Source organism: Oncorhynchus nerka, linkage group LG18 (assembly GCF_034236695.1).
Source record: "Oncorhynchus nerka isolate Pitt River linkage group LG18, Oner_Uvic_2.0, whole genome shotgun sequence".
Classification (NCBI taxonomy): Eukaryota; Metazoa; Chordata; class Actinopteri; order Salmoniformes; family Salmonidae; genus Oncorhynchus; species Oncorhynchus nerka.
Window position 1 is genome coordinate 2,651,106 of NC_088413.1, and position 26,520 is coordinate 2,677,625.

Genomic DNA, 26,520 nt, shown 5'->3' on the forward strand with positions numbered 1-26,520 from the left:
GAGAGGGACGAGAGAGAGGGACGAGAGAGGGACGAGAGGGACGAGAGAGAGCGAGAGGGACGAGAGGGACGAGAGGGACGAGAGACGAGAGGGACGAGAGAGGGAGGGAGAGAGAGAGAGGGAGAGAGAGAGAGAGAGGGAGAGAGAGAGAGGGAGAGAGAGGGAGAGAGAGAGAGGGAGAGAGAGGGAGAGAGAGGAGAGAGGGACGAGAGAGAGAGCGAGAGGAAGAGCGAGAGAGAGAGAGAGGGAGAGAGAGCGAGGAGAGTGAGCGAGAGAGAGAGAGTGAGAGCGCCAGAGAGAGAGAGAGAGCGAGAGTGAAGAGAGAGACAGAGTGAGAGGGAAGAGAGAGAGAGCGAGGGGGGGAGAGTGAGAGAGAGAGAGTGAAGTAAGACAGAGAGAGCGAGAGAGAGAGAGTGAAGAGAGAGAGAGAGGGAGAGTGAGGTAAGAGAGAGAGAGAAAGTTAGAGGGAAGAGAGAGAGAGAAAGTTAGAGGGAAGAGAGAGAGAGAGAGAGCGAAGAGGGAAAATAAACCAGAGTTGTGCAGCATCACCACTATCAAACTGCCCCCAGAGAGTCTCCTTTCTGACTGCTGATGCAAAGTGGCAGCACACGGTGAAGGCTCCGTATAAAACTACACATGTTGGTGAATCTGGGAACATTTATCAGCCCATTTCCTGACATAACTAATGTTGCATTACTAAATGTCACACATAGATAATGTGAACGTCTCTAAAATTAAACCAAGATTAAACCAAATCACATTATGTAAATCTATAACTACTTCATATATCTTCATCTATGACTGTTTTCATGTGTTCATCCATGTCTGAATTAGCTGTTACTGTCCTTGTTGCAGTTTCTATCCATGGAGGCCTTATCCTCAAAGCAGATCAAGTTCCTGGTGGATCTCCTGTCTCAAGCAGCAGAGTGGGAGGAGCAGACAGGAGAGAAGACACTGAAGCTGGTATCATCAGTGTGTTCTTACAGCACCTTTCCTTTTCTCAGTGGAGACAATTATAAACAGAGTGATTTCCTGCTGGATCTGTACTCACATGTGAAGGACTATGAGACTCAAACAGGCAGGATGGTCCTTCCAGCATTACAGACAGTTTACCAGTCAGCTCCTGCAGTCTGGTCCATTGACCTCAGAAAGAGAAAGGCCTCCCTCCTCCTAGAAGTGCTGAAACTCCAACCAGAGAAGAAACCAGTAGAGCTGAAGGGCTGGTCAGATGAAGAGAGTGAAGTGAGGAGTTTCCTTCAGTGTCTGCCCTACATCTCACAGCTGAGGTGAGTCTGAACATGTGTGGTGGTTAGTGATCATGTGATGCTAGTGGTTATTATCGTGTAGAAACATTTGACATATTAAACTTCAAGTGTTGGTAAATCTTGTAGCAGTATTGTTAGAGAGGGGTAAATGTAAAGATTTAGTTTGGGTGTCAGGCAGGTATTAACCCTGTAGAAAGGAAAAGAGTAGGATAGAGAGAGACACACTACCAGACACACACACATCAGCAGAAGAGACTGTCTAGACTGTAGCCTGTTAGCCAGATAGCCAGTGGAGAGAAAAGATAAGACTCACCATATAAAACACCCATCACAGCACAAGGGGAACCCCACCAATAATATCTCATACAATAATGATGGCAGAGCAATTTAACGGCAACTTCATAGAAACAATTTACAAGAAAGAACCCAGTCATCAACAGGAGAGGATTTGCAGTAATCTGTATTACCTCCCAGTGGAGGTGTGCAGAGGGTATGAATGGTGGGGGGGAGTCATAGACAAACAAAGTCCTTAAAATGTCCACAATCTTCTGGGCTATATGTCATTAGTACCACATATATACAGTTCAAATAACTAGACACAATAAACTGGCAAGAAACCTCCCTTTAACTAAAATGTCAACCCAAATACGTCTGGCAGGGCAATGATTGTCCAGCCACGCTGAACCTCAAAGGGAAGAGCATTGAAAACAATGATAAAGTCTGCTGCTGTGTAAAGTCCTGGAGAGAGAGAGAGAGAGGGAGAGAGGAGATGGAAGGGAGAGAAGAGAGAGAGGGAAGAAGGAGAAGAGATGGATGAGAGAGAGAGGCGAGAAAGAGAGGGATGAGAGAGAGAGAGGGACGAGAGAGGGAAGAGAGAGAGAGATGGGGAAGAGAGGATGAGAAAGGAAAGAGAGAAAGAGAGAGTGGTAAGAGAGACATGGAAGAGGTAAAATAAACCAGAGTTGTGCAGCATCACCACTATCAAACTGCCCCCCAGAGAGTCTCCTTTCTGACTGGTATATCTTTATCTATGACTGGTTTCATGTGTTCATCCATGTCTGAATCAGCTGTTACTGTCCTTGTTGCAGTTTCTGTCCACGGAGGTCTGATCCCTCAAAGCAGATCAAGTTCCTGGTGGATCTCCTGTCTCAAGCAGCAGAGTGGGAGGAGCAGACAGGAGAGAAGACACTGAAGCTGGTATCATCAGTGTGTTCTTACAGCACCTTTCCTTTTCTCAGTGGAGACAATTATAAACAGAGTGATTTCCTGTTGGATCTGTACTCACATGTGAAGGACTATGAGACTCAAACAGGCAGGAGTGTCCTTCCAGCAATACAGCCAGTTTACCAGTCAGCTCCTGCAGTCTGGTCCATAGACCTCTCAGAGAGAAAGGCCTCCCTCGTCCTAGAAGTGCTGAAACTCCAACCAGAGAAGAAACCAGTAGAGCTGAAGGGCTGTTCAGATGAAGAGAGTGAAGTGAGGAGTTTCCTTCAGTGTCTGCCCTACATCTCACAGCTGAGGTGAGTCTGAACATGTGTGGTGGTTAGTGATCATGTGATGCTAGTGGTTATTATCTTGTAGAAACATTTGACATATTAAACTTCAAGTGTTGGTAAATCTTGTAGCAGTATTGTTAGAGAGGGGTAAAGAAAATATTTTGTTTGGGCGCCAGGCAGGTATTAACCCTGCAGAAAGGAAAAGAGTAGGATAGAGAGATACCCACTACCAGACACACACACATCAGCAGAAGAGACTGTAGCCTGTTGGCCAGATAGCCAGTGGAGAGAAAAGATAAGACTCACCATATAAAACACCCATCACAGCACAGAGGGAACCCCACCAATAATATCTCATACAATAATGATGGCAGAGCAATTTAACGGCAGCTTCATAGAAACAATTTACAAGAAAGAACCCAGTCATCAACATGAGAGGATTTGCAGTAATCTGTATTACCTCCCAGTGGAGGAGTGCAGAGGGTATGAATGGTGGGGGGTCATAGACAAACAAAGGCCTTAAAATGTCCACAATCTTCTGGGCCACATGTCATTAGTACCACATATATACAGTTCAAATAACAAGACACAATAAACTGGCAAGAAACCTCCCTTTAACTAAAATGTCAACCCAAATACGTCTGGCAGGGCAATGATTGTCCAGCCACGCTGAACCTCAAAGGGAAGAGCATTGAAAACTATAATAAAGTCTGCTGCTGTGTAAAGTCCTGGAGAGAGAGATAGAGGGGAGAGAGAGAGAGAGATGGGTGAGGGAGAGAGGAGAGGAGAGGAAGACAGAGGAGAGAGAGAGAGAGAGGGACGAGAGTGGGAGAGAGAGAGAGAGAAGGACGAGAGAGGGAGAGAGAGAGAGAGAAGGACGAGAGAGAGGGAGAGGGAGGGACGAGAGAGAGAGAGAGAGAGAGAGAGAGAGAGGGACGAGAGAGAGAGGGACGAGAGAGAGAGAGAGGGACGAGAGAGAGAGAGGGACGAGAGAGAGAGGGACGAGAGAGAGAGGGACGAGAGAGAGAGAGAGGGACGAGAGAGAGAGAGGGACGAGAGAGAGGGAGAGAAAGGGAAGAGAGAGGGGAGGAAAGAGAGAGAGGAGGAAGAGAAATAGAGAGTGGTAAGAGAGAGAGAGGGAAGAGGGAAAATAAACCAGAGTTGTGCAGCATCACCACTATCAAACTGCCCCCCAGAGAGTCTCCTTTCTGACTGCTGATGCAAAGTGGCAGCACACGGTGAAGGCTCCGTATAAAACTACACATGTTGGTGAATCTGGGAACATTTATCAGCCCATTTCCTGACATAACTAATGTTGCATTACTAAATGTCACAGATAAATAATGTTGCATCACTAAATGTCATAGATAAATCATGTGAATGTTTCTAAAATCAAATCAAAATTATACCAAATCACATTATGTAAGTGTATAACTACTTCATATATCTTTATCTATGACTGGTTTCATGTGTTCATCCATGTCTGAATCAGCTGTTACTGTCCTTGTTGCAGTTTCTGTCCACGGAGGTCTGATCCCTCAAAGCAGATCAAGTTCCTGGTGGATCTCCTGTCTCAAGCAGCAGAGTGGGAGGAGCAGACAGGAGATAAGACACTGAAGCTGGTATCATCAGTGTGGACTTACAGCACCTTTCCTTATTGCCATGGAGACAATTATAAACAGAGTGATTTCCTGTTGGATCTGTACTCACATGTGAAGGACTATGAGACTCAAACAGGCAAGAGTGTCCTTCCAGCATTACAGACAGTTTACCAGTTAGCCAGTCCTGCAGTCTGGTCCATAGACCTCTCAGAGAGAAAGGCCTCCCTCCTCCTAGAAGTGCTGAAACTCCAACCAGAGAAGAAACCAGTAGAGCTGAAGGGCTGGTCAGATGAAGAGAGTGAAGTGAGGATTTTCCTTCAGTGTCTGTCCTACATCTCACAGCTGAGGTGAGTGAGTTTATCCAACAAGAGTCCATATATCACTGACCTGGTGTAGATAGTATTCATGTTTTACACTGTCTTTATCTTGTTAATACATTAACATATGAAGAAGCTGTAGAAACTCTAAAATTCCAATTCATAGTTGTATTGTTTTAAAAGATTGAGTCATGTGGTGCTATTAGTTTTCAGTTCCCCAACCCTGTTACTCATATCAGTCCTCGTCACTCACCTGTTTATCATCTCTGTTTTAAAATGTCTGTTCAGATTTCCTCTACTGAAGGATAATATAGAGACAAGAAAGAGAGAGAAGACATTCCTACTGAATCTGTGTCTTCAAGCAGCTCTCCATGAGAGAGGAACCATACAAACAACTGTAGAGAAAGTGTTGTTGCTGTCTAAAGTATATCGCTTTCAGAAATGTGATTTCCTGCTGGATCTGTACTCACATGTGAAGGACTATGAGACTCAAACAGGCAGGAGTGTCCTTCCAGCATTACAGACAGTTTACTTGTCATCTCCTGCAGTCTGGTTCATTGACCTCAGAAAGAGAAAGGCCTCCCTCCTCCTAGAAGTGCTGAAACTCCAACCAGAGAAGAAACCAGTAGAGCTGAAAGGCTGGTCAGATGAAGAGAGTGAAGTGAGGAGTTTCCTTCAGTGTCTGCCCTACATCTCACAGCTGAGGTGAGTTGGATCAGTACATTTCAGGGGTTGTAGTTGTCTGTCCCTGTATTTCCCTTTAGAGAGGAAGTTTGTATATTTCTGCAGTAACTTAATAATTAAATATACACATACTGTTTGGAAAATATGCAGTCTTTCTAGTCATGATTTTAAGGCACAATTGAAGTGAATGAGTTTAAGAAAGATGGTTATTGTATTTTATGTCACCATTAGAAATGCATATCATATCTCTCACGTATTCATCTATTTGTTGTTCAACTGTTCTTGCAGTTTTACTCCTCCACATGATCAGAGAAGATCCCCAGAAGAAAGGACAAAGAGAGAGAAGACATTCCTACTGTATCTGTGTCTTCAAGCAGCTCTCCATGAGAGAGGATCCATACAAACAACTGTAGAGAAAGTGTTGTCACTGTCTGAAGTTTATCACTATCAGCCATGTGATTTCCTGCTGGATCTGTACTCACATGTGAAGGACTATGAGACTCAAACAGGCAGGAGTTTCCTTCCAGCATTACAGCCAGTTTACCAGTCAGCCAGTCCTGCTATCTGGTCCATAGACCTCTCAGAGAGAAAGGCCTCCCTCCTCCTAGAAGTGCTGAAACTCCAACCAGAGGAGAAACCAGTAGAGCTGAAGGGCTGGTCAGATGAAGAGAGTGAAGTGAGGAGTTTCCTTCAGTGTCTGCCCTACATCTCACAGCTGAGGTGAGTTGGATCAGTACATTTCAGGGATTGTAGTCGTCTGTCCCTGTATTTCCCTTTAGAGATGATGCTTGTAGCTTTCTGCAGTAACTTAATAATTAAATATACACATACTGTTTGTAAAATATGCAGTCTTTGTAGTCAGGATTTTAAGGAACAATTGAAGTGGATGATGAGTTTAGAAAGATGGTCATTGTATTTTACCCTCCATAATGTCACCATCAGAAATGCATATCATATCTCTCACGTATTCATCTATTTGTTGTTCAACTGTTCTTGCAGTTTTACTCCTCCACATGATCAGAGAAGATCCCCAGAAGAAAGGACAAAGAGAGAGAAGACATTCCTACTGAATCTGTATCTTCAAGCAGCTCTCCATGAGAGAGGATCCATACAAACACCTGTAGAGAAAGTGTTGTTGCTGTCTAAAGTATATCACTATCAGAAATGTGATTTCCTGCTGGATCTGTTCTCACATGCGAAGGACTATGAGACTCAAACAGGCAGGATGGTCCTTCCAGCATTACAGACAGTTTACCAGTCAGCTCCTGCAGTCTGGTCCATAGACCTCTCAGAGAGAAAGGCCTCCCTCCTCCTAGAAGTGCTGAAACTCCAACCAGAGAAGAAACCAGTAGAGCTGAATGGCTGGTCAGATGAAGAGAGTGAAGTGAGGAGTTTCCTTCAGTGTCTGCCCTACATCTCACAGCTGAGGTGAGTCTGAACATGTGTGGTGGTTAGTGATTATGTGATGTTAGTGGTTATTATCTTGTAGAAACATTTGACATATAAAACTTCATGTGTTGGTAAATCTTGTAGCAGTATTGTTAGAGAGGGGTAAAGATTTAGTTTGGGTGTCAGGCAGGTATTAACCCTGCAGAAAGGACAAGAGTAGGACAGAGAGAGACCCACTACCAGACACACACACATCAGCAGAAGAGACTGTCTAGAGTGTAGCCTGTTAGCCAGTGGAGAGAAAAGATAAGACTCACCATATAAAACACCCATCACAGCACAGGGGGAACCCCACCAATAATACCTCATACAATAATGATGGCAGAGCAATTTAACGGCAACTTCCTAGAAATAATATACAATAAAGACCTGTTACAGGAATTAAATTCCTATATGTTTTAATACCCAATTAAAATTAAACACTCTGTCAATTCCTAAGAATTTGTAAGACTCTTATTTGCATGAAATGGACAGAGAACAGTCTCAAAATCAATCAGCAGCGTTTATTCTCGAGAGTACTGAACATGATACAGTTTACCACAGGTTATAAACTGAAAATGACGTCATTAGTTTTCGTACTACCCCGTCTCATCAACCAGCAGTACAATGGCTGTATTGTTCTCAAGCCTTCCCACATCGTCTCTCCCCACTTAGATCATTTACGACCGAGCCAAGGTCTGCCTGTGTAGATAAGCATTCTAGCCAGTCTGACTATAAATTCATTCATTTTTACCAAGGAACAGACAGTCATTGTTCTAATTATTGATTATATTTACACACATTATATTCAGTACTAGGATTAAAAGAAAATTCATACATCTATACAGTAACATAATAGTATTCTGATTAGTCAGTCCTGATTGAAATGTATACATAATTAGTCATTATTGAGAAAAACTCCCTTAACAGAACCCAGTCATCAACATGAGAGGATTTGCAGTAATCTGTATTACCTCCCAGTGGAGGAGTGCAGAGGGTATGAATGGTGGGGGGGTCATAGACAAACAAAGTCCTTAAAATGTCCAACATTTTCTGGGCCACATGTCATTAGTACTGGAGAGAGAAAGAGGGAAGAGAGAGAGAGAGAGAGAGGGAAAAGAGAGAGAGAGGGAAGAGAGAGAGAGAGGGAAGAGGGAGAGAGAGAGGGAAGAGAGAGAGCTTGAGGGAAGAGCGAGAGCTTGAGGGAAGAGAGAGAGTGAGGGAAGAGAAAGAGAGTGAGGGAAAAGAGAGAGAGAGGGAAGAGAGAGAGAGAGGGGGAAGTGAGAGCTTAATGGAAGAGAGAGAGCTTGAGGGAAGAGAGAGTGAGTGAAGAGAAATAGAGTGAAGAGAGAGAGAGAGCTTGAGAGAAAATAGTGAGAAGAGAGGGAAGAGAGAGAGAGAGGGGGTAAATAGAGAGAGAGAGGGAAGAGGGGGAAAAAGAGAGAGAGAGGGAAGAGAGAGAGAGAGGGAAGAGAGAGAGATGTGGAAGAGAGAGAGAAGGGAAGAGAGAGAGGGGGGAAGAGAGAGAGAGGGGGAAGAGAGAGAGAGACGGGAGAGCGAGAGAGAGGGGGAAGAGAGAGGGCTTGAGGGAAGAGAGAGTGAGTGAAGGAAGAGAGCGAGAGAGGAAAGAGAGCGAGAGAGGGAAGAGAGCGAGAGAGGGCGAGAGTGAAGAGAGATCGAGAGAGGGGAGAGAGGGAAGAAAGAGCGGAAGAAAGAGCGAGAGAGAGAGAGGGACGAGTGAAGAGAGAGCGAGAGAGGGAAGAGAGAGAAAGTGAAGAGAGGGAAGAGGGAGAAAGAGAGAGAGGGACGAGTGAAGAGAGAGCGAGAGAGGGAAGAGAGAGAGAGCGAGAGGAAAGAGAGAGAGCGAGAGGGAAGAGAGAGAGAGGGAGAGAGGGAAGAGAGAGCGAGAGAGAGGGATGAGTGAAGAGAGAGCGAGAGAGGGAAGAGAGAGAGAGCGAGAGGGAAGAGAGAGAGGAAGAGGGAAAATAAAGAAGAGTTGTGCAGCATCACCACTATCAAACTGCCCCCAGAGAGTCTCCTTTCTGACTGCTGATGCAAAGTGGCAGCACACGGTGAAGGCTCCGTATAAAACTACACATGTTGGTGAATCTGGGAACATTTATCAGCCCGTTTCCTGACGTAACTAATGATGCATTACTAAATGTCACAGATACATTTTTATTTATTCATTTTTATTTTACCAGGCAAGTCAGTTAAGAACAAATTCTTATTTTGAATGACGGCCTAGGAACAGTGGGTTAACTGCCTGTTCAGGGGCAGAACGACAGATTTGTACCTTGCCAGCTCGGGGATTTGAACTTGCAACCTTTCGGTTACTAGTCCAACGCTCTAACCACTAGGCTACGCTACCGCCCAAATAATGTGAATGTTTCTAAAAATCAAATCAAAATTATACCAAATCACATTATTTAAATGTATAACTACTTCATATATCTTTATCTATGACTGGTTTCATGTGTTCATCCATGTCTGAATCAGCTGTTACTGTCCTTGTTGCAGTTTCTGTCCACGGAGGTCTGATCCCTCAAAGCAGATCAAGTTCCTGGTGGATCTCCTGTCTCAAGCAGCAGAGTGGGAGGAGCAGACAGGAGAGAAGACACTGAAGCTGGTATCATCAGTGTTGACTTACAGAACCTTTCCTTATCGCTATGGATACAATTCTAAACAGAGTGATTTCCTGCTGGATCTGTACTCACATGTGAAGGGCTATGAGACTCAAACAGGCAGGAGTGTCCTTCCAGCATTACAGACAGTTTACCAGTCAGCTCCTGCAGTCTGGTCCATAGACCTCTCAGAGAGAAAGGCCTCCCTCCTCCTAGAAGTGCTGAAACTCCAACCAGAGAAGAAACCAGTAGAGCTGAAGGGCTGTTCAGATGAAGAGAGTGAAGTGAGGAGTTTCCTTCAGTGTCTGTCCTACATCTCACAGCTGAGGTGAGTCTGAACATGTGTGGTGGTTAGTGATTATGTGATGCTAGTGGTTATTATCTTGTAGAAACATTTGACATATAAAACTTCAAGTGTTGGTAAATCTTGCAGCAGTATTGTTAGAGAGGGGTAAAGGTAGAGATTTTGTTGGGGTGCCAGACAGGTATTAACCCTGCAGAAAGGAAAAGAGTAGGATAGAGAGAGACCAGACACACACACATCAGCAGAAGAGACTGTCTAGACTGTAGCCTGTTAGCCAGATAGCCAGTGGAGAGAAAAGATAAGACTCACCATATAAAACACCCATCACAGCACAGGGGGAACCCCACCAATAATACCTCATACAATAATGATGGCAGAGCAATTTAACGGCAGCTTCATAGAAACAATTTACAAGAAAGAACCCAGTCATCAACAGGAGAGGATTTGCAGTAATCTGTATTACCTCCCAGTGGAGGAGTGCAGAGGGTATGAATGGTGGGGGGTCATAGACAAACAAAGGCCTTAAAATGTCCACAATCTTCTGGGTCACATGTCATTAGTACCACATATATACAGTTCAAATAACAAGACAAAATAAACTGGCAAGAAACCTCCCTTTAACTAAAATGTCAACCCAAATATGTCTGGCAGGGCAATGATAGTCCAGCCACGCTGAACCTCAAAGGGAAGAGCATTGAAAACTATAATAAAGTCTGCTGCAGTGTAAAGTCCTGGAGAGATAGAGAGGGGGAGGGGGAGAGAGGGGGGGAGAGAGAGAGAGAGAGGAGAGGAGAGGGAAGAGAGAGAGGGGGAGAGAGGGAGAGAGAGGTGGGAGAGGGAGAGAGGAGAGGAGAGGGAAGACAGAGAAGAGAGAGAGAGGGAAGAGAGAGAAGAGAGAGAGAGGGAGAGGAGAGAGAGAGGGATGAGAGAGAGGGAGAGAGGGAAGAGAGCGAGAGAGGGAAGAGAGAGAGGGAAAGAGAGAGGGAAGAGAGAGAGAGAAGAGAGAGAGAGGGAAGAGAGAGAAGAGAGAGAGGGGGGAGAGGAGAGAGAGAGGGATGAGAGAGCGAGAGAGAGAGGGGAGAGGGGGAGAGAGGGAAGAGAGGGGAAAGAGGGGAAGAGAGAGAGAGGGAAGAGAGAGGGTGGGGGAGAGGGGGAGAGCGAGAGGAAAGAGAGAGTGGGAAGAGAGAGCGAGGGAAGAGAGAGAGGGGGAAGAGAGAGAGGGGAGAGAGAGAGGGAAGAGAGAGAGAGGGGAGAGAGCGAGAGAGGGAAGAGAGCGAGAGAGGGGAGAGAGCGAGAGAGGCAAGAGAGCGAGAGAGGGGAGAGAGCGAGAGAGGGAAGAGAGAGAGAGATGGGGAAGAGAGAGAGGGAAGAGGGAGAGAGAGAGGGAAGAGGGAAAATAAAGAAGAGTTGTGCAGCATCACCACTATCAAACTGCCCCCAGAGAGTCTCCTTTCTGACTGCTGATGCAAAGTGGCAGCACACGGTGAAGGCTCCGTATAAAACTACACATGTTGGTGAATCTGGGAACATTTATCAGCCCATTTCCTGACATAACTAATGTTGCATTACTAAATGTCACACATAGATAATGTGAAGTGTTAGCTAGCTGTGTAGTGTTAGCTAGCTGTGTAGTGTTAGCTAGCTACATAGTTGTCTTTGCTGTCTTCGTATCCAAGATAATTGTGTAGTTTAGAGTGTGGAGTCTTAGAGTGATAACTGCGTTATTATCGTATTTCGTCGTCCTCCTATCTGCCTAGCAGCTAGCCAGCTAGCATACGTTCACCGGCTACCGTAGCACTGTAGTAACTATCACACTCAACTGAACAACTTGATTAGTGTAGTATTAGCTAGCTACATAGTTGTCTTTGCTGTCTTCGTATCCAAGATAATTGTGTAGTTTAGAGTGTGTAGTCTTAGAGTGATTATCTTAATTTACCGAGGTTAGCTAGCCAGCTATTTTGTCGTCCTTAACGTAGGAGACACTCCTAGCTAGCCAACAGCCAGCCAACGTCTACTGAATAGAACTTTCGCATTCCGGTCGCATTCCGCTTCGCTCCACAGGTAGTATCACATTTTCATTTCATTTCATTACAGTCCCAACGGTGTGATTTGTTTGATCGTAGCTAGCTACATAGCTAGCTACATAGCCGTCTTTGTTTCAAAGATAATTGTGTAGTCTAGAGCGATTTTCTAGGTTAGCTAGCCAGCTATTGTCGTTCTCCTAACGCAACGTAACGTAACCAACACTGCTAGCTAGCCAGCTAGCCCCGAATAGCAGCATTGTAGAAACTTCACACTCAACGGAACGACTTGATTAGGGTAGTGTCAACAACGCAGCTAGCCTACCTCAGCAGTACTGTATCATTTTAATCATTTTGGTCAATTAGATTCTTGCTACGTAAGCTTAACTTTCTGAACATTCGAGACGTGTAGTCCACTTGTCATTCCAATCTCCTCTGCATTAGCGTAGCCTCTTCTCTAGCCTGTCAACTATGTGTCTGTCTATCCCTGTTCTCTCCTCTCTGCACAGACCATACAAACGCTCCACACCGCATGGCCGCGGCCACCCTAATCTGGTGGTCCTAGCGCACGACCCACGTGGAGTTCCAGGTCTCCGGTAGCCTCTGGAACTGCCGATCTGCGGCCAACAAGGCAGAGTTCATCTCAGCCTATGCCTCCCTCCAGTCCCTCGACTTCTTGGCACTGACGGAAACATGGATCACCACAGACAACACCGCTACTCCTACTGCTCTCTCTTCGTCCGCCCACGTGCTCTCGCACACCCCGAGAGCTTCTGGTCAGCGGGGTGGTGGCACCGGGATCCTCATCTCTCCCAAGTGGTCATTCTCTCTTTCTCCCCTTACCCATCTGTCTATCGCCTCCTTTGAATTCCATGCTGTCACAGTTACCAGCCCTTTCAAGCTTAACATCCTTATCATTTATCGCCCTCCAGGTTCCCTCGGAGAGTTCATCAATGAGCTTGATGCCTTGATAAGCTCCTTTCCTGAGGACGGCTCACCTCTCACAGTTCTGGGCGACTTTAACCTCCCCACGTCTACCTTTGACTCATTCCTCTCTGCCTCCTTCTTTCCACTCCTCTCCTCTTTTGACCTCACCCTCTCACCTTCCCCCTACTCACAAGGCAGGCAATACGCTCGACCTCATCTTTACTAGATGCTGTTCTTCCACTAACCTCATTGCAACTCCCTCCAAGTCTCCGACCAATACCTTGTATCCTTTTCCCTCTCGCTCTCATCCAACACTTCCCACACTGCCCCTACTCGGATGGTATTGCGCCGTCCCAACCTTCGCTCTCTCTCCCCGCTACTCTCTCCTCTTCCATCCTATCATCTCTTCCCTCTGCTCAAACCTTCTCCAACCTATCTCCTGATTCTGCCTCCTCAACCCTCCTCTCCTCCCTTTCTGCATCCTTTGACTCTCTATGTCCCCTATCCTCCAGGCCGGCTCGGTCCTCCCCTCCCGCTCCGTGGCTCGACGACTCATTGCGAGCTCACAGAACAGGGCTCCGGGCAGCCGAGCGGAAATGGAGGAAAACTCGCCTCCCTGCGGACCTGGCATCCTTTCACTCCCTCCTCTCTACATTTTCCTCCTCTGTCTCTGCTGCTAAAGCCACTTTCTACCACTCTAAATTCCAAGCATCTTCCTCTAACCCTAGGAAGCTCTTTGCCACCTTCTCCTCCCTCTTGAATCCTCCTCCCCCTCCCCCCTCCTCCCTCTCTGCAGATGACTTCGTCAACCATTTTGAAAAGAAGGTCGACGACATCCGATCCTCGTTTGCTAAGTCAAACGACACCGCTGGTTCTGCTCACACTGCCCTACCCTGTGCTCTGACCTCTTTCTCCCCTCTCTCTCCAGATGAAATCTCGCGTCTTGTGACGGCCGGCCGCCCAACAACCTGCCCGCTTGACCCTATCCCCTCCTCTCTTCTCCAGACCATTTCCGGAGACCTTCTCCCTTACCTCACCTCGCTCATCAACTCATCCCTGACCGCTGGCTACGTCCCTTCCGTCTTCAAGAGAGCGAGAGTTGCACCCCTTCTGAAAAAACCTACACTCGATCCCTCCGATGTCAACAACTACAGACCAGTATCCCTTCTTTCTTTTCTCTCCAATACTCTTGAACGTGCCGTCCTTGGCCAGCTCTCCCGCTATCTCTCTCAGAATGACCTTCTTGATCCAAATCAGTCAGGTTTCAAGACTAGTCATTCAACTGAGACTGCTCTTCTCTGTATCACGGAGGCGCTCCGCACTGCTAAAGCTAACTCTCTCTCCTCTGCTCTCATCCTTCTAGACCTATCGGCTGCCTTCGATACTGTGAACCATCAGATCCTCCTCTCCACCCTCTCCGAGTTGGGCATCTCCGGCGCGGCCCACGCTGGATTGCGTCCTACCTGACAGGTCGCTCCTACCAGGTGGCGTGGCGAGAATCTGTCTCCTCACCACGCGCTCTCACCACTGGTGTCCCCCAGGGCTCTGTTCTAGGCCCTCTCCTATTCTCGCTATACACCAAGTCACTTGGCTCTGTCATAACCTCACATGGTCTCTCCTATCATTGCTATGCAGACGACACACAATTAATCTTCTCCTTTCCCCCTCTGATGACCAGGTGGCGAATCGCATCTCTGCATGTCTGGCAGACATATCAGTGTGGATGACGGATCACCACCTCAAGCTGAACCTCGGCAAGACGGAGCTGCTCTTCCTCCCGGGAAGGACTGCCCGTTCCATGATCTCGCCATCACGGTTGACAACTCCATCGTGTCCTCCTCCCAGAGCGCTAAGAACCTTGGCGTGATCCTGGACAACACCCTGTCGTTCTCAACTAACATCAAGGCGGTGGCCCGTTCCTGTAGGTTCATGCTCTACAACATCCGCAGAGTACGACCCTGCCTCACACAGGAAGCGGCGCAGGTCCTAATCCAGGCACTTGTCATCTCCCGTCTGGATTACTGCAACTCGCTGTTGGCTGGGCTCCCTGCCTGTGCCATTAAACCCCTACAACTCATCCAGAACGCCGCAGCCCGTCTGGTGTTCAACCTCCCAAGTTCTCTCACGTCACCCCGCTCCTCCGCTCTCTCCACTGGCTTCCAGTTGAAGCTCGCATCCGCTACAAGACCATGGTGCTTGCCTACGGAGCTGTGAGGGGAACGGCACCTCAGTACCTCCAGGCTCTGATCAGGCCCTACACCCAAACAAGGGCACTGCGTTCATCCACCTCTGGCCTGCTCGCCTCCCTACCACTGAGGAAGTACAGTTCCCGCTCAGCCCAGTCAAAACTGTTCGCTGCTCTGGCCCCCCAATGGTGGAACAAACTCCCTCACGACGCCAGGACAGCGGAGTCAATCACCACCTTCCGGAGACACCTGAAACCCCACCTCTTTAAGGAATACCTAGGATAGGATAAAGTAATCCTTCTCACCCCCCCCTCCCCCTTAAAAGATTTAGATGCACTATTGTAAAGTGGCTGTTCCACTGGATGTCATAAGGTGAAAGCACCAATTTGTAAGTCGCTCTGGATAAGAGCGTCTGCTAAATGACTTAAATGTAAATTTAATGTAAATGTGAACGTCTCTAAATTTAAATACTTTAACATATAACCAAATCACATTATGTAAATGTAAAACTACTTCATATATCTTTATCTATGACTGGTTTCATGTGTTCATCCATGTCTGAATCAGCTGTTACTGTCCTTGTTGCAGTTTCCATCCATGGAGGTCTGATCCCTCAAAGCAGATCAAGTTCCTGGTGGATCTCCTGTCTCAAGCAGCAGAATGGGAGGAGCAGACAGGAGAGAAGACACTGAAGCTGGTATCATCAGTGTGTTCTTACAGCACCTTTCCTTATCGCCATGGAGACAATTCTAAACAGAGTGATTTCCTGCTGGATCTGTACTCACATGTGAAGGACTATGAGACTCAAACAGGCAGGAGTGTCCTTCCAGCATTACAGACAGTTTACCAGTCAGCTCCTGCAGTCTGGTTCATAGACCTCTCAGAGAGAAAGGCCTCCCTCCTCCTAGAAGTGCTGAAACTCCAACCAGAGAAGAAACCAGTAGAGCTGAAGGGCTGGTCAGATGAAGAGAGTGAAGTGAGGAGTTTCCTTCAGTGTCTGCCCTACATCTCACAGCTGAGGTGAGTTGGATCAGTACATTTCAGAGATTGTAGTTGTCTGTCCCTGTATTTCCCTTTAGAGATGATGCTTGTAGCTTTCTGCAGTAACTTAATAATTAAATATACACATACTGTTTGGAAAATATGCAGTCTTTGTAGTCAGGATTTTAAGGAACAATTGAAGTGGATGATGAGTTTAGAAAGATGGTCATTGTATTTTACCCTCCATAATGTCACCATCAGAAATGCATATCATATCTCTCACGTATTCATCTATTTGTTGTTCAACTGTTCTTGCAGTTTTACTCCTCCACATGATCAGAGAAGATCCCCAGAAGAAAGGACAAAGAGAGAGAAGACATTCCTACTGAATCTGTGTCTTCAAGCAGCTCTCCATGAGAGAGGATCCATACAAACAACTGTAGAGAAAGTGTTGTCGCTGTCTAAAGTATATCGCTTTCAGAAATGTGATTTCCTGTTGGATCTGTACTCACATGTGAAGGACTATGAGACTCAAACAGGCAGGAGTGTCCTTCCAGCATTACAGACAGTTTACCAGTCAGCTCCTGCAGTCTGGTTCATAGACCTCTCAGAGAGAAAGGCCTCCCTCCTCCTAGAAGTGCTGAAACTCCAACCAGAGAAGAAACCAGTAGAGCTGAAGGGCTGTTCAGATGAAGAGAGTGAAGTGAGGAGTTTCCTTCAGTGTCTGTCCTACATCTCACAGCTGAGGTGAGTCTGAACATGTGTGGTGGTTAGTGATCATGTGATGCTAGTGGTTATTATCTTGTAGAAACATTTGACATATTAAACTTCAAGTGTTGGTAAATCTTGTAGCAGTATTGTTAGAGAGGGGTAAAGGTAGAGATTTTGTTGGGGTGCCAGACAGGTATTAACCCTGCAGAAAGGAAAAGAGTAGGATAGAGAGAGACCAGACACACACACATCAGCAGAAGAGACTGTCTAGACTGTAGCCTGTTAGCCAGATAGCCAGTGGAGAGAAAAGATAAGACTCACCATATAAAACACCCATCACAGCACAGAGGGAACCCCACCAATAATACCTCATACTATAATGATGGCAGAGCAATTTAACGGCAGCTTCATAGAAACAATTTACAAGAAAGAACCCAGTCATCAACATGAGAGGATTTGCAGTAATCTGTATTACCTCCCAGTGGAGGAGTGCAGAGGGTATGAATGGTGGGGGGTCATAGACAAACAAAGGCCTTAAAATGTCCACAATCTTCTGGGCCACATGTCATGAGTACCACATCAATACAGTTCAAATAACAAGACACAATAAACTGGCAAGAAACCTCCCTTTAACTAAAATGTCAACCCAAATACGTCTGGCAGGGCAATGATAGTCCAGCAACGCTGAACCTCAAAGGGAAGAGCATTGAAAACAATGATAAAGTCTGCTGCAGTGTAAAGTCCTGGAGAGAGAGAGAGAGGGAGGGGGAGAGGGGGGAGAGAGAGAGGGAAGAAGGAGAAGAGATGGATGAGAGAGAGAGGCGAGAAAGAGAGGGATGAGAGAGAGAGAGAGGGGGACGAGAGAGAGAGATGGGGAAGAGAGGATGAGAAAGGAAAGAGAGAAAGAGAGACATGGAAGAGGGAAAATAAACCAGAGTTGTGCAGCATCACCACTATCAAACTGCCCCCCAGAGAGTCTCCTTTCTGACTGCTGATGCAAAGTGGCAGCACACGGTGAAGGCTCTGTATAAAACTACACATGTTGGTGAACCTGGGAACATTTATCAGCCCATTTCCTGACATAACTAATGTTGCATTACTAAATGTCACAGATAAATAATGTTGCATTACTAAATGTCATAGATAAATCATGTGAATGTTTCTAAAATCAAATCAAAATTATACCAAATCACATTATGTAAGTGTATAACTACTTCATATATCTTTATCTATGACTGGTTTCATGTGTTCATCCATGTCTGAATCAGCTGTTACTGTCCTTGTTGCAGTTTCTGTCCAGACTGGTATGATCTCTCAAAGCAGATCAAGATCCTGGTGGATCTCCTGTCTCAAGCAGCAGACTGGGAGGAGCAGACAGGAGAGAAGACACTGAATCTGGTATCATCAGTGTGTTCTTAAGGCACCTTTCCTTATCGCCATGGAGACAATTCTGAACAGAGTGATTTCCTGCTGGATCTGTACTCACATGTGAAGGACTATGAGACTCAAACAGGCAGGAGTTTCCTTCCAGCATTACAGACAGTTTACCAGTTAGCCAGTCCTGCAGTCTGGTCCATAGACCTCTCAGAGAGAAAGGCCTCCCTCCTCCTAGAAGTGTTGAAACTCCAACCAGAGGAGAAACCAGTAGAGCTGAAGGGCTGGTCAGATGAAGAGAGTGAAGTGAGGAGTTTCCTTCAGTGTCTGTCCCACATCTCACAGCTGAGGTGAGTCTGAACATGTGTGGTGGTTAGTGATTATGTGATGCTAGTGGTTATTATCTTGTAGAAACATTTGACATTTAAAACTTCAAGTGTTGGTAAATCTTGTATTGTATTGTTAGAGAGGGGTAAAGGTAAAGATTTGTTGGGACGCCAGGCAGGTATTAACCCTGTAGAAAGGAAAAGAGTATGATAGAGAGAGACCCACTACCAGACACACACACATCAGCAGAAGAGACTGTCTAGACTGTAGCCTGTTAGCCAGATAGCCAGTGGAGAGAAAAAATAAGACTCACCATATAAAACACCCATCACAGCACAGAGGGAACCCCACCAATAATATCTCATACAATAATGATGGCAGAGCAATTTAACGGCAGCTTCATAGAAACAATTTACAAGAAAGAACCCAGTCATCAACAGGAGAGGATTTGCAGTAATCTGTATTACCTCCCAGTGGAGGAGTGCAGAGGGTATGAATGGTGGGGGGTCATAGACAAACAAAGTCCTTAAAATGTCCACAATCTTCTGGGCTATATGTCATTAGTACCACATCAATACAGTTCAAATAACAAGACACAATAAACTGGCAAGAAACCTCCCTTTAACTAAAATGTCAACCCAAATACGTCTGGCAGGGCAATGATAGTCCAGCCACGCTGAACCTCAAAGGGAAGAGCATTGAAAACTATAATAAAGTCTGCTGCAGTGTAAGGCACTGGAGAGAGAGAGGGAAGAGAGAGGGAAGAGAGAGGGAAGAGAGAGAGGGGGAGAGAGGGGAGAGAGAGGTGGGAGAGGGAGAGAGGAGAGGAGAGGGAAGAGAGAGAAGAGAGCGAGAGGGAGGAGAGAGAAAAGAGAGAGAGGAGGGGAGAGAGAGAGGGATGAGAGAGAGAGAGGGGAGAGGGGAGGGAGTGAGGGGGAGAGCGAGGGAGGGAAGAGAGCGAGAGAGGGGCGAGAGAGGGAAGAGAGGGAGGGAGTGAGGGGGGGAGAGCGAGGGAGGGAAGAGAGCGAGAGAGAGAGGGGAGAGGAGGAGGGAGTGAGGGGGGAGAGCCAGGGAGGGAAGAGAGCGAGAGAGGGAAGAGAGCGAGAGAGGGAAGAGAGCGAGAGGCTGAAGAGTGAGAAAGGGAAGAGAGAGAGAGGGAAGAGAGAGAGAGGGAAGAGAGAGAGAGGGAAGCGAAAGAGAGGGAAGAGAGAGGGAAGAGAGAGAGAGGGAAGAGAAAGAGAGAGCGAGAGTGGGGAGAGAGCGAGAGAGGGAAGAGAGCGAGAGAGGGAAGAGAGCGAGAGAGGGAAGAGAGCGAGAGAGGGAAGAGAGCGAGAGAGGGGAGAGAGCGAGAGAGGGAAGAGAGCGAGAGAGGGAAGAGAGAGCGAGACAGAGAGGGACAAGTGAAGAGAGAGAGAGAGAGGGGGGGGAAGAGAGCGAGGGGGAATAGAGAGAGAGTGAAGAGAGGGAAGAGGGAGAGAGAGAGGGAAGAGGGAAAATAAACCAGAGTTGTGCAGCATCACCACTATCAAACTGCCCCCAGAGAGTCTCCTTTCTGACTGCTGATGCAAAGTGGCAGCACACGGTGAAGGCTCCGTATAAAACTACACATGTTGGTGAATCTGGGAACATTTATCAGCCCGTTTCCTGACGTAACTAATGATGCATTACTAAATGTCACACATAGATAATGTGAACGTCTCTAAAATTAAATACTTTAACATATAACCAAATCACATTATGTAAATGTAAAACTACTTCATATATCTTTATCTAGGACTGGTTTCATGTGTTCATCCATGTCTGAATCAGCTGTTACTGTCCTTGTTGCAGTTTCTGTCCACGGAGGTCTGATCCCTCAAAGCAGAACAAGATCCTGGTGGATCTCCTGTCTCAAGCAGCAGACTGGGAGGAGCAGACAGGAGAGAAGACACTGAATCTGGTATCATCAATGTGTTCTTACAGCACCTTTCCTTATCGCCATGGAGACAATTCTAAACAGAGTGATTTCCTGTTGGATCTGTACTCACATGTGAAGGACTATGAGACTCAAACAGGCAGGAGTGTCCTTCCAGCATTACAGCCAGTTTACCAGTCAGCCAGGCCTGCAGTCTGGTCCATAGACCTCTCAGAGAGAAAGGCCTCCCTCCTCCTAGAAGTGCTGAAACTCCAACCAGAGAAAAAAACAGTAGAGCTGAAGGGCTGGTCAGATGAAGAGAGTGAAGTGAGGAGTTTCCTTCAGTGTCTGCCCTACATCTCACAGCTGAGGTGAGTCTGAACATGTGTGGTGGTTATGTGATGCTAGTAACATTTATACCAAGATTTCAAATGTTACTAAATGTCGTACATTTGTTTTTTTTATTCATATATTTTTCAAAACATAACAAATGTTGCTGTAGTAACACCGATATTATGGAGTTTAGTCAAATATTTTTAATTTATCTTAATTATGTGATGCATTTGTCTTTTAGAAACCTTGTTTACCTTTAAGAATCTGAACGTTTATATTCAGAATATCTAATCTATAAAACCAAATGTCTTGTATATTATGTAACTTTCCCTGTGACATGGAATTATATTTCTATATGACAGGCAGGTCTTCATGTACAGTGAGGTCAAAGTATTGGTACATGGACACCTTTGTTATTTTGAGGTTAAAGGTGATTCTGTCAGCTTTAATGTCAAGGCATTTTCACCGTTTAGAAAGTGCTGGACTACAGAGCCAAAATAACAAACAATGTGTCACTGTCCCAATACTTTTGGACGTCACTGTCTCCTAAATGTCTGATTTGATGTTTTGCTGTTTCAGCTGTGGTGATGACAGGTTCTTCCAGACTGTGTGTGAATCCATCCCTGTGAGGTCCAGAGAGGAGGACCAGCAGATGGCCTCTCTCCTCCAGGCCTTGGGCTCCACCCTGTCACTGGGAGGAGAGTTACCCAGGAAAACCTGCAGGTCTGTGGGGAGAGTCCTGGGTCTCTGTGCCTCCAGAGTGGACCTCACTCTCACCCCCAGCAAGATCTCTCTCCAAGGAGCCGCACTTCTTTTGAGACATGAGTCAAAGCTCCACAAGCTCAGGTATGTTCAGGAAGAGAGCTTTTACAGGTCTATTCAATCGTTTATTTTCTTATTGAGTATTTATCTGACAAGGTTTCTCTGTTTCAAGTGACTTGCATTTTGTCTTTTCATTCCAGGCTCGGTGTGGGTATGGCAGTGAAACTGTCCAGACTGGTTAGGAGGACAGGGAGAGGTGCTACTCCACTGACTGTCCGAGAACTCTCCCTGGTCCTAAAGAGCAGCCAGCCTCCAGAGAGAGTGTTATCCAGGGCTCTGAGTAGTGTGGCGTCCCTGCTGAGACTCTGGAGAGTTCAGTGTCTGGACCTGACTGACTTCTGCATCCAGGGTCACTCTCTCATCACACTGCTGTGTCACCAGGGACCTCTCTCTCTCAGGTCAGTCTGAAGCTGATGTTTTTTAAAAGTAGAAATAGTAACTTAATTCATGTGTTTTTCTTCATATTTCTGACTGCCTGTATGTTCCAACCTCCTAGACTGAACTCAGACACTCTGCAGCAGCTGGCTGTAGTTGTGTATGAAGCTCAGGACAAGGACTTGACTCAGTGGTTCCTGGAGAAGGTTGGTGGAGACCTGACCTCCTGCAGGCTGGACTGGGAAGTGCTTCTCTCTCTACTGCAGCATTCAACCCACAACATCACTGTGGACCTCAGGAAGAACCGGCTCCTAGAGAAGAACAGCTCAGATCTTCTCCCCTTTCTGGGAAGGGTTACTCTCAAGAGGTGGGAGAACTTCTTTCTCTGTTCAGACTTTCTAGAAATAATAAAATAACTATTTGTATCCAGTGACATGTTGTTCTGAGTTTTCCTCTGTAATATCATTAGGGTTTTATTCAAGAGGTGGAAGATCTTGATTCCATATTTATAGTCTTTAATTATTAATGTTCTATCCAGCCAGTTGTTACTATGTGACTTATCCTTTATAAAACCTTGACGTAACCACAACAATCCTTTCGTCATGTTTGTTCAGGTCCAGTTCCAGCTTTGTAAAGTCCACCATCAGACAGATCTATGACAGTAGAGACAGTGACTGTGTGTCCAGTTTGTTGAGGTCTTCAGACCATTGGATCAACCTGAACAGCAGAGAGCTGGACAGAGTGGACTGTACTGCTCTGTGTTTTACCCTGCAGCACAGCCACCAAGTCAAAGTCAACCTGCTGTGGACCTCCATACCACCGGGGGAGATAGAGAGCATCCTGCCTCTTCTGGACAGAGTCTCCCAACTCAGGTTTACTTGGCACACTTTGACCCTGCTAGAATGGATAGAACTATGAGGCTTTCCACTTGCTGACTGATTTAACCTCTAACCCTAACCTTAGTGTAATGTACTAACCTTAACCTCAGCTAGGGGCGGAATTGAAGGGGAACGCCTGGGAGTTGACCTGACTAACAGAGTTGTAGTGTGTTTATCAGTGTTTTAATGTGTGATGGTGTGTAAATAAGTCTCTCTCTGTCTCTCTGTAGTGTTGACAGGAGGTTACTGCTGAGTTTCCTCCAGTGCTGTGCTGCCTCTCAGATCCAGCAGGGGGCACCATCATCACCACCAACAGCAGTATGGCTGCTGAGGTCTCTGCACTACAGACTGGACTTCTCCTGCTCCTCCTCTGTGGACCTGTCAGTTCAGGACCAGGAGAAGGCTCTGTGTCTGACCACTGACCACTGCAAGGCCATCAACTCTGTTCTGAAGCAGAACCAACATGGCACCCCGCTGGTTCAGAACCAGGTCCAGCTCATCCTAAGAGACTGTAAGGTGGAGGACAGAGCACTGAGGGAGCTGCTTCCCATCCTGCATATTGTCAAGCTGAGGTTAGACACACAAAGACAATAATTTGACCAACTAGTTTATCAGTGGGAGTTAAACCTACACTGTGTCATAATGTTGTCTCTGCTTCTTGTCCTCTCAGTCCCAGCAAAAATCTGTTACTTCAGCTGCTGGACCTTGTGTGTGAGGGGATTGAAGAGGGGCTGCTGAGGCACGCAGAGTCCCTGTGCAGAGCCCTGGATGGGGAGCTGGACCTCAGTGAGACCAGGCTGGACCAGAAGGCCTGTGGATCTCTGGCCCTGGTTCTGGAACACTCAGAGGGTCTGTCAGAACTGGACCTCAGCCACTGTCAACTCACAGTCCACCAGCTACAGCCCCTGATCACACACCTGCATAAAGTACAAGTCCTGGAGTGAGTGGCTTTCACTGTGTGTGTGTGTGTGTGTGTGTGTGTGTGACACTAGATGACAAATGTCTGACCACTCGTTCTCTCTCTCTCTCTCTCTCTTTCTCTGTCTTTCTCTGTCTCTCTTTCTCTCTCTGTCTCTCTCTTGCTCTCTCTCTCTCTATCTCTTGCTCTCTCTCTCTGTCTTTCTCTGTCTCTCTCTCTCTTGCTCTCTGTCTCCCTCTCTGTCTCTCTCTCTCTCTCTCTCTCTCTCTCTCCCTCTGTTGTAGCCTGAGCCACAATGACATCACTGATGCTCTGACTGACAGAATTCTCCAACTGGTCTCTACCAACACTTCAATACACACCATACGGTAAGGGTGTGTGTGACGGTGAGCAGAGCATGTGTGTGTGTGAGATCATATGGGTGTGTCTGTTTCTGGGCGCAACTGTTGGAGGATTTGTTGTCTAATGATGTAATAATGATTCATAATAATCATGTTGTAGACTCTTCAACAACAGAATCCAGGACAGAAGACCCTTCCTGACAGACAAGAGGTTTGAGATCTGGTGAAACAACATCAGGTCTTTGTCCAGGAAGAGAAGGCTGAATCCAGGACAGAAGACCCTTCCTGACAGACAAGAGGTTTGACATCTGGTGAAAATAATGTTCTATAATAACACTATAATGTGTTCAATGTAGAAGGCTGGTTCAAAATCACACTGATTGATCTGAAAATGTTTCTTACTGTATATTCTGGTGGACACAGTGGTGTGAAGTACTTAAGTAAAAATACTACTTATGATGGCTGTATCACAACCGGACGTGAATGGGAGTCCCGTAAGGTGGCGAACAATTGGTACTAAAAAAAACAAAAGTACTACTTATGCCGTTTTTTGGGGTATCTGTACTTTACTATTTATATTTCTGACTACTTATACTTCACTACATTCCTAATGAAAATAATGTACAGTTTACTCCATCCATTTTCCCTGACACCCAAAAGTATTTAGAATACTTAGCAGGACAGGAATATGGTCCAATTCACGCTCTTATCAAGTGAACATCCCTGGTCATCTCTACTTCCTCTGATCTGACGGACTCTCTAAACAAACTCCGTTTGTAAATGATGTCTGAGTGAAGGAGTCCCCGTGGCTTTCCGTAAATGTAAAAGACAAGAAAATCGTGCCGTCTGGGTTTCTTAATATAATTTGAAAGGATTTATTCTTTTAATTTTGATACTTAAGTATATTTTAAAGCAAATACTTTTTGACCTTTACTCAAGTAGTATTTTACTGGGTGACTATTACTTTTTCCTGGATTTACCAGTTTGTGGGTAAATACTTTAAATATTCATACATTATTTTGTTTCTTTTAATAAATGATTGGAATGAACTTGTTTTATTCATGTGTTTTAAGCTTTATGCTAATCATACTTTGATGCTTTTTGTTGATCAGTCAATTTGTGACATTTATAGTTTCGTTTCGAACAGATTACTGTGAATGTGTTCTACAATTGTTTGTTGATGACAGCTTTGCACACTCTTGGCATTCTCTCAACCAGCTTCACCTGGAATGATTTTCCAACAGTCTTGAAGAAGTTCCCACATATGCTGAGCACTTGTTGGCTGCTTTTCCTTCACTCTGCGGTCCAACTCATCCCAAACCAATTGAATTCAGGTGATTGTGGAGGCTAGGTCATCTGATGCAGCACGCCATCACTTTCCTTCTTTTTCAAATAGTCCTTACACAGCCTGGAGGTGGATTGGGTCATTGTCCTGTTGAAATACAAATGATAGTCCCAATAAGCGCGAACCAAATGGGATGGCGTATCGCTGTAGAATGCTGTGGTAGCTATGCTGGTTAAGTGTGCCTTGAATTCTAAGTAAATCACAGACAGTGTCACCAGCAAAGCACCCCCACACCTTCACACCACCACCTCCATGCTTCATGGTGGGAACCACACATGCCGAGATCACCGTTTACCTGCTCTGCGTTTCATAAAGACACGACGGTTGGAACCAAATAATCTCAGATTTGGACTCATCAGCCCTATGGACAGATTTCCACCGGTCTAATAGCCATTGCTCGTGTTTCTTGGACCAAGCAAGTCTCTTCTTATTGGTGTCCTTTAGTAGTGGTTTCTTTGTAGCAATTTGACCATCATGGCCTGATTCATGCAGTCTCCTCTGAACAGTTGATGTTAAAATGTGTCTGTTACTTAAACTCTGTGAAGCATTTATTTGGGCTGCAATCTGAGGTGCAGTTAACTCTAATGAACGCGACTGAACTTATCCTCAGCAGCAGAGGTAACTCTGGGTCTTCCGTTCCTGTGGCAGTTTCATCATAGAGCTTGATGGTTTTTGAGACTGCACTTGAAAATGTTTTTAAAGTTCTTGAAATGTTCTGCATTGACTGAACTTCATGTCTTCAAGTAATGATAGACTGTAATTTCTCTTTGCTTATTTGAGCTGTTCTTGCCATAATATTGGCTTGGTCTTTTACCAAATAGGGTTATCTTCTGTATACCACCCCTACCTTGTCGCAACACAACTAATTGGCTCAAACTTATTAAGAAGAATAGAAATTCCACAAATTAACTTTTTACAAGGCACACCTGTTAATTGAAAGTAATTCCAGGTGACTACCTCATGAAGCTGGTTGAGAGAATGCAAATACTTTTGAAGAATCTCAAATATATTTTGTTTAACACTTTTTTGGTTACAACATCATTCCATGTGTTATTTTATAGTTTTGATGTCTTCACTATTATTTTAAAATGTATAAAATAGTAAAAATAAAGAAAAACCCTTTGAATGAGTAGGTGTGTCCAAACTTTGGAGTGGTACTGTCTGTATATATATATATATAGTGGACTCACCTGGACTCAATCACCTGTTTTATTACGTCCCCTATATCTGTCTGTTTCTCAGTTCTCTTCCCTGTGTCACCGTTATTGTCGTTTGTGTTTCCCTTGTCCAGACGCTGTTCTTGTTTTGTCTGACGTATGTGTTCTGTTTCTGTCCGTTGGTTATTAAATGTTCACACCCTTACTTGC

The 26,520-nt window shown here is 45.7% G+C and overlaps 1 protein-coding gene across 1 annotated transcript; it reads left to right on the forward strand.

The window, feature by feature from the left end:
- The first annotated feature begins 864 nt into the window (after positions 1 to 864).
- On the forward strand, positions 865 to 26,520 carry LOC115127415 (uncharacterized). The gene is made up of 17 exons (XM_065004491.1): positions 865 to 1,286; positions 2,354 to 2,785; positions 4,275 to 4,709; positions 4,968 to 5,384; positions 5,652 to 6,083; positions 6,363 to 6,791; positions 9,291 to 9,743; positions 15,442 to 15,873; positions 16,153 to 16,581; positions 21,053 to 21,319; positions 21,436 to 21,693; positions 21,792 to 22,037; positions 22,285 to 22,542; positions 22,779 to 23,120; positions 23,219 to 23,488; positions 23,752 to 23,835; positions 23,969 to 26,520. Exons 1-17 carry the CDS (start codon positions 865 to 867, stop codon positions 24,033 to 24,035), a joined length of 5,673 nt encoding a protein of 1,890 aa, XP_064860563.1. The 3' UTR covers positions 24,036 to 26,520.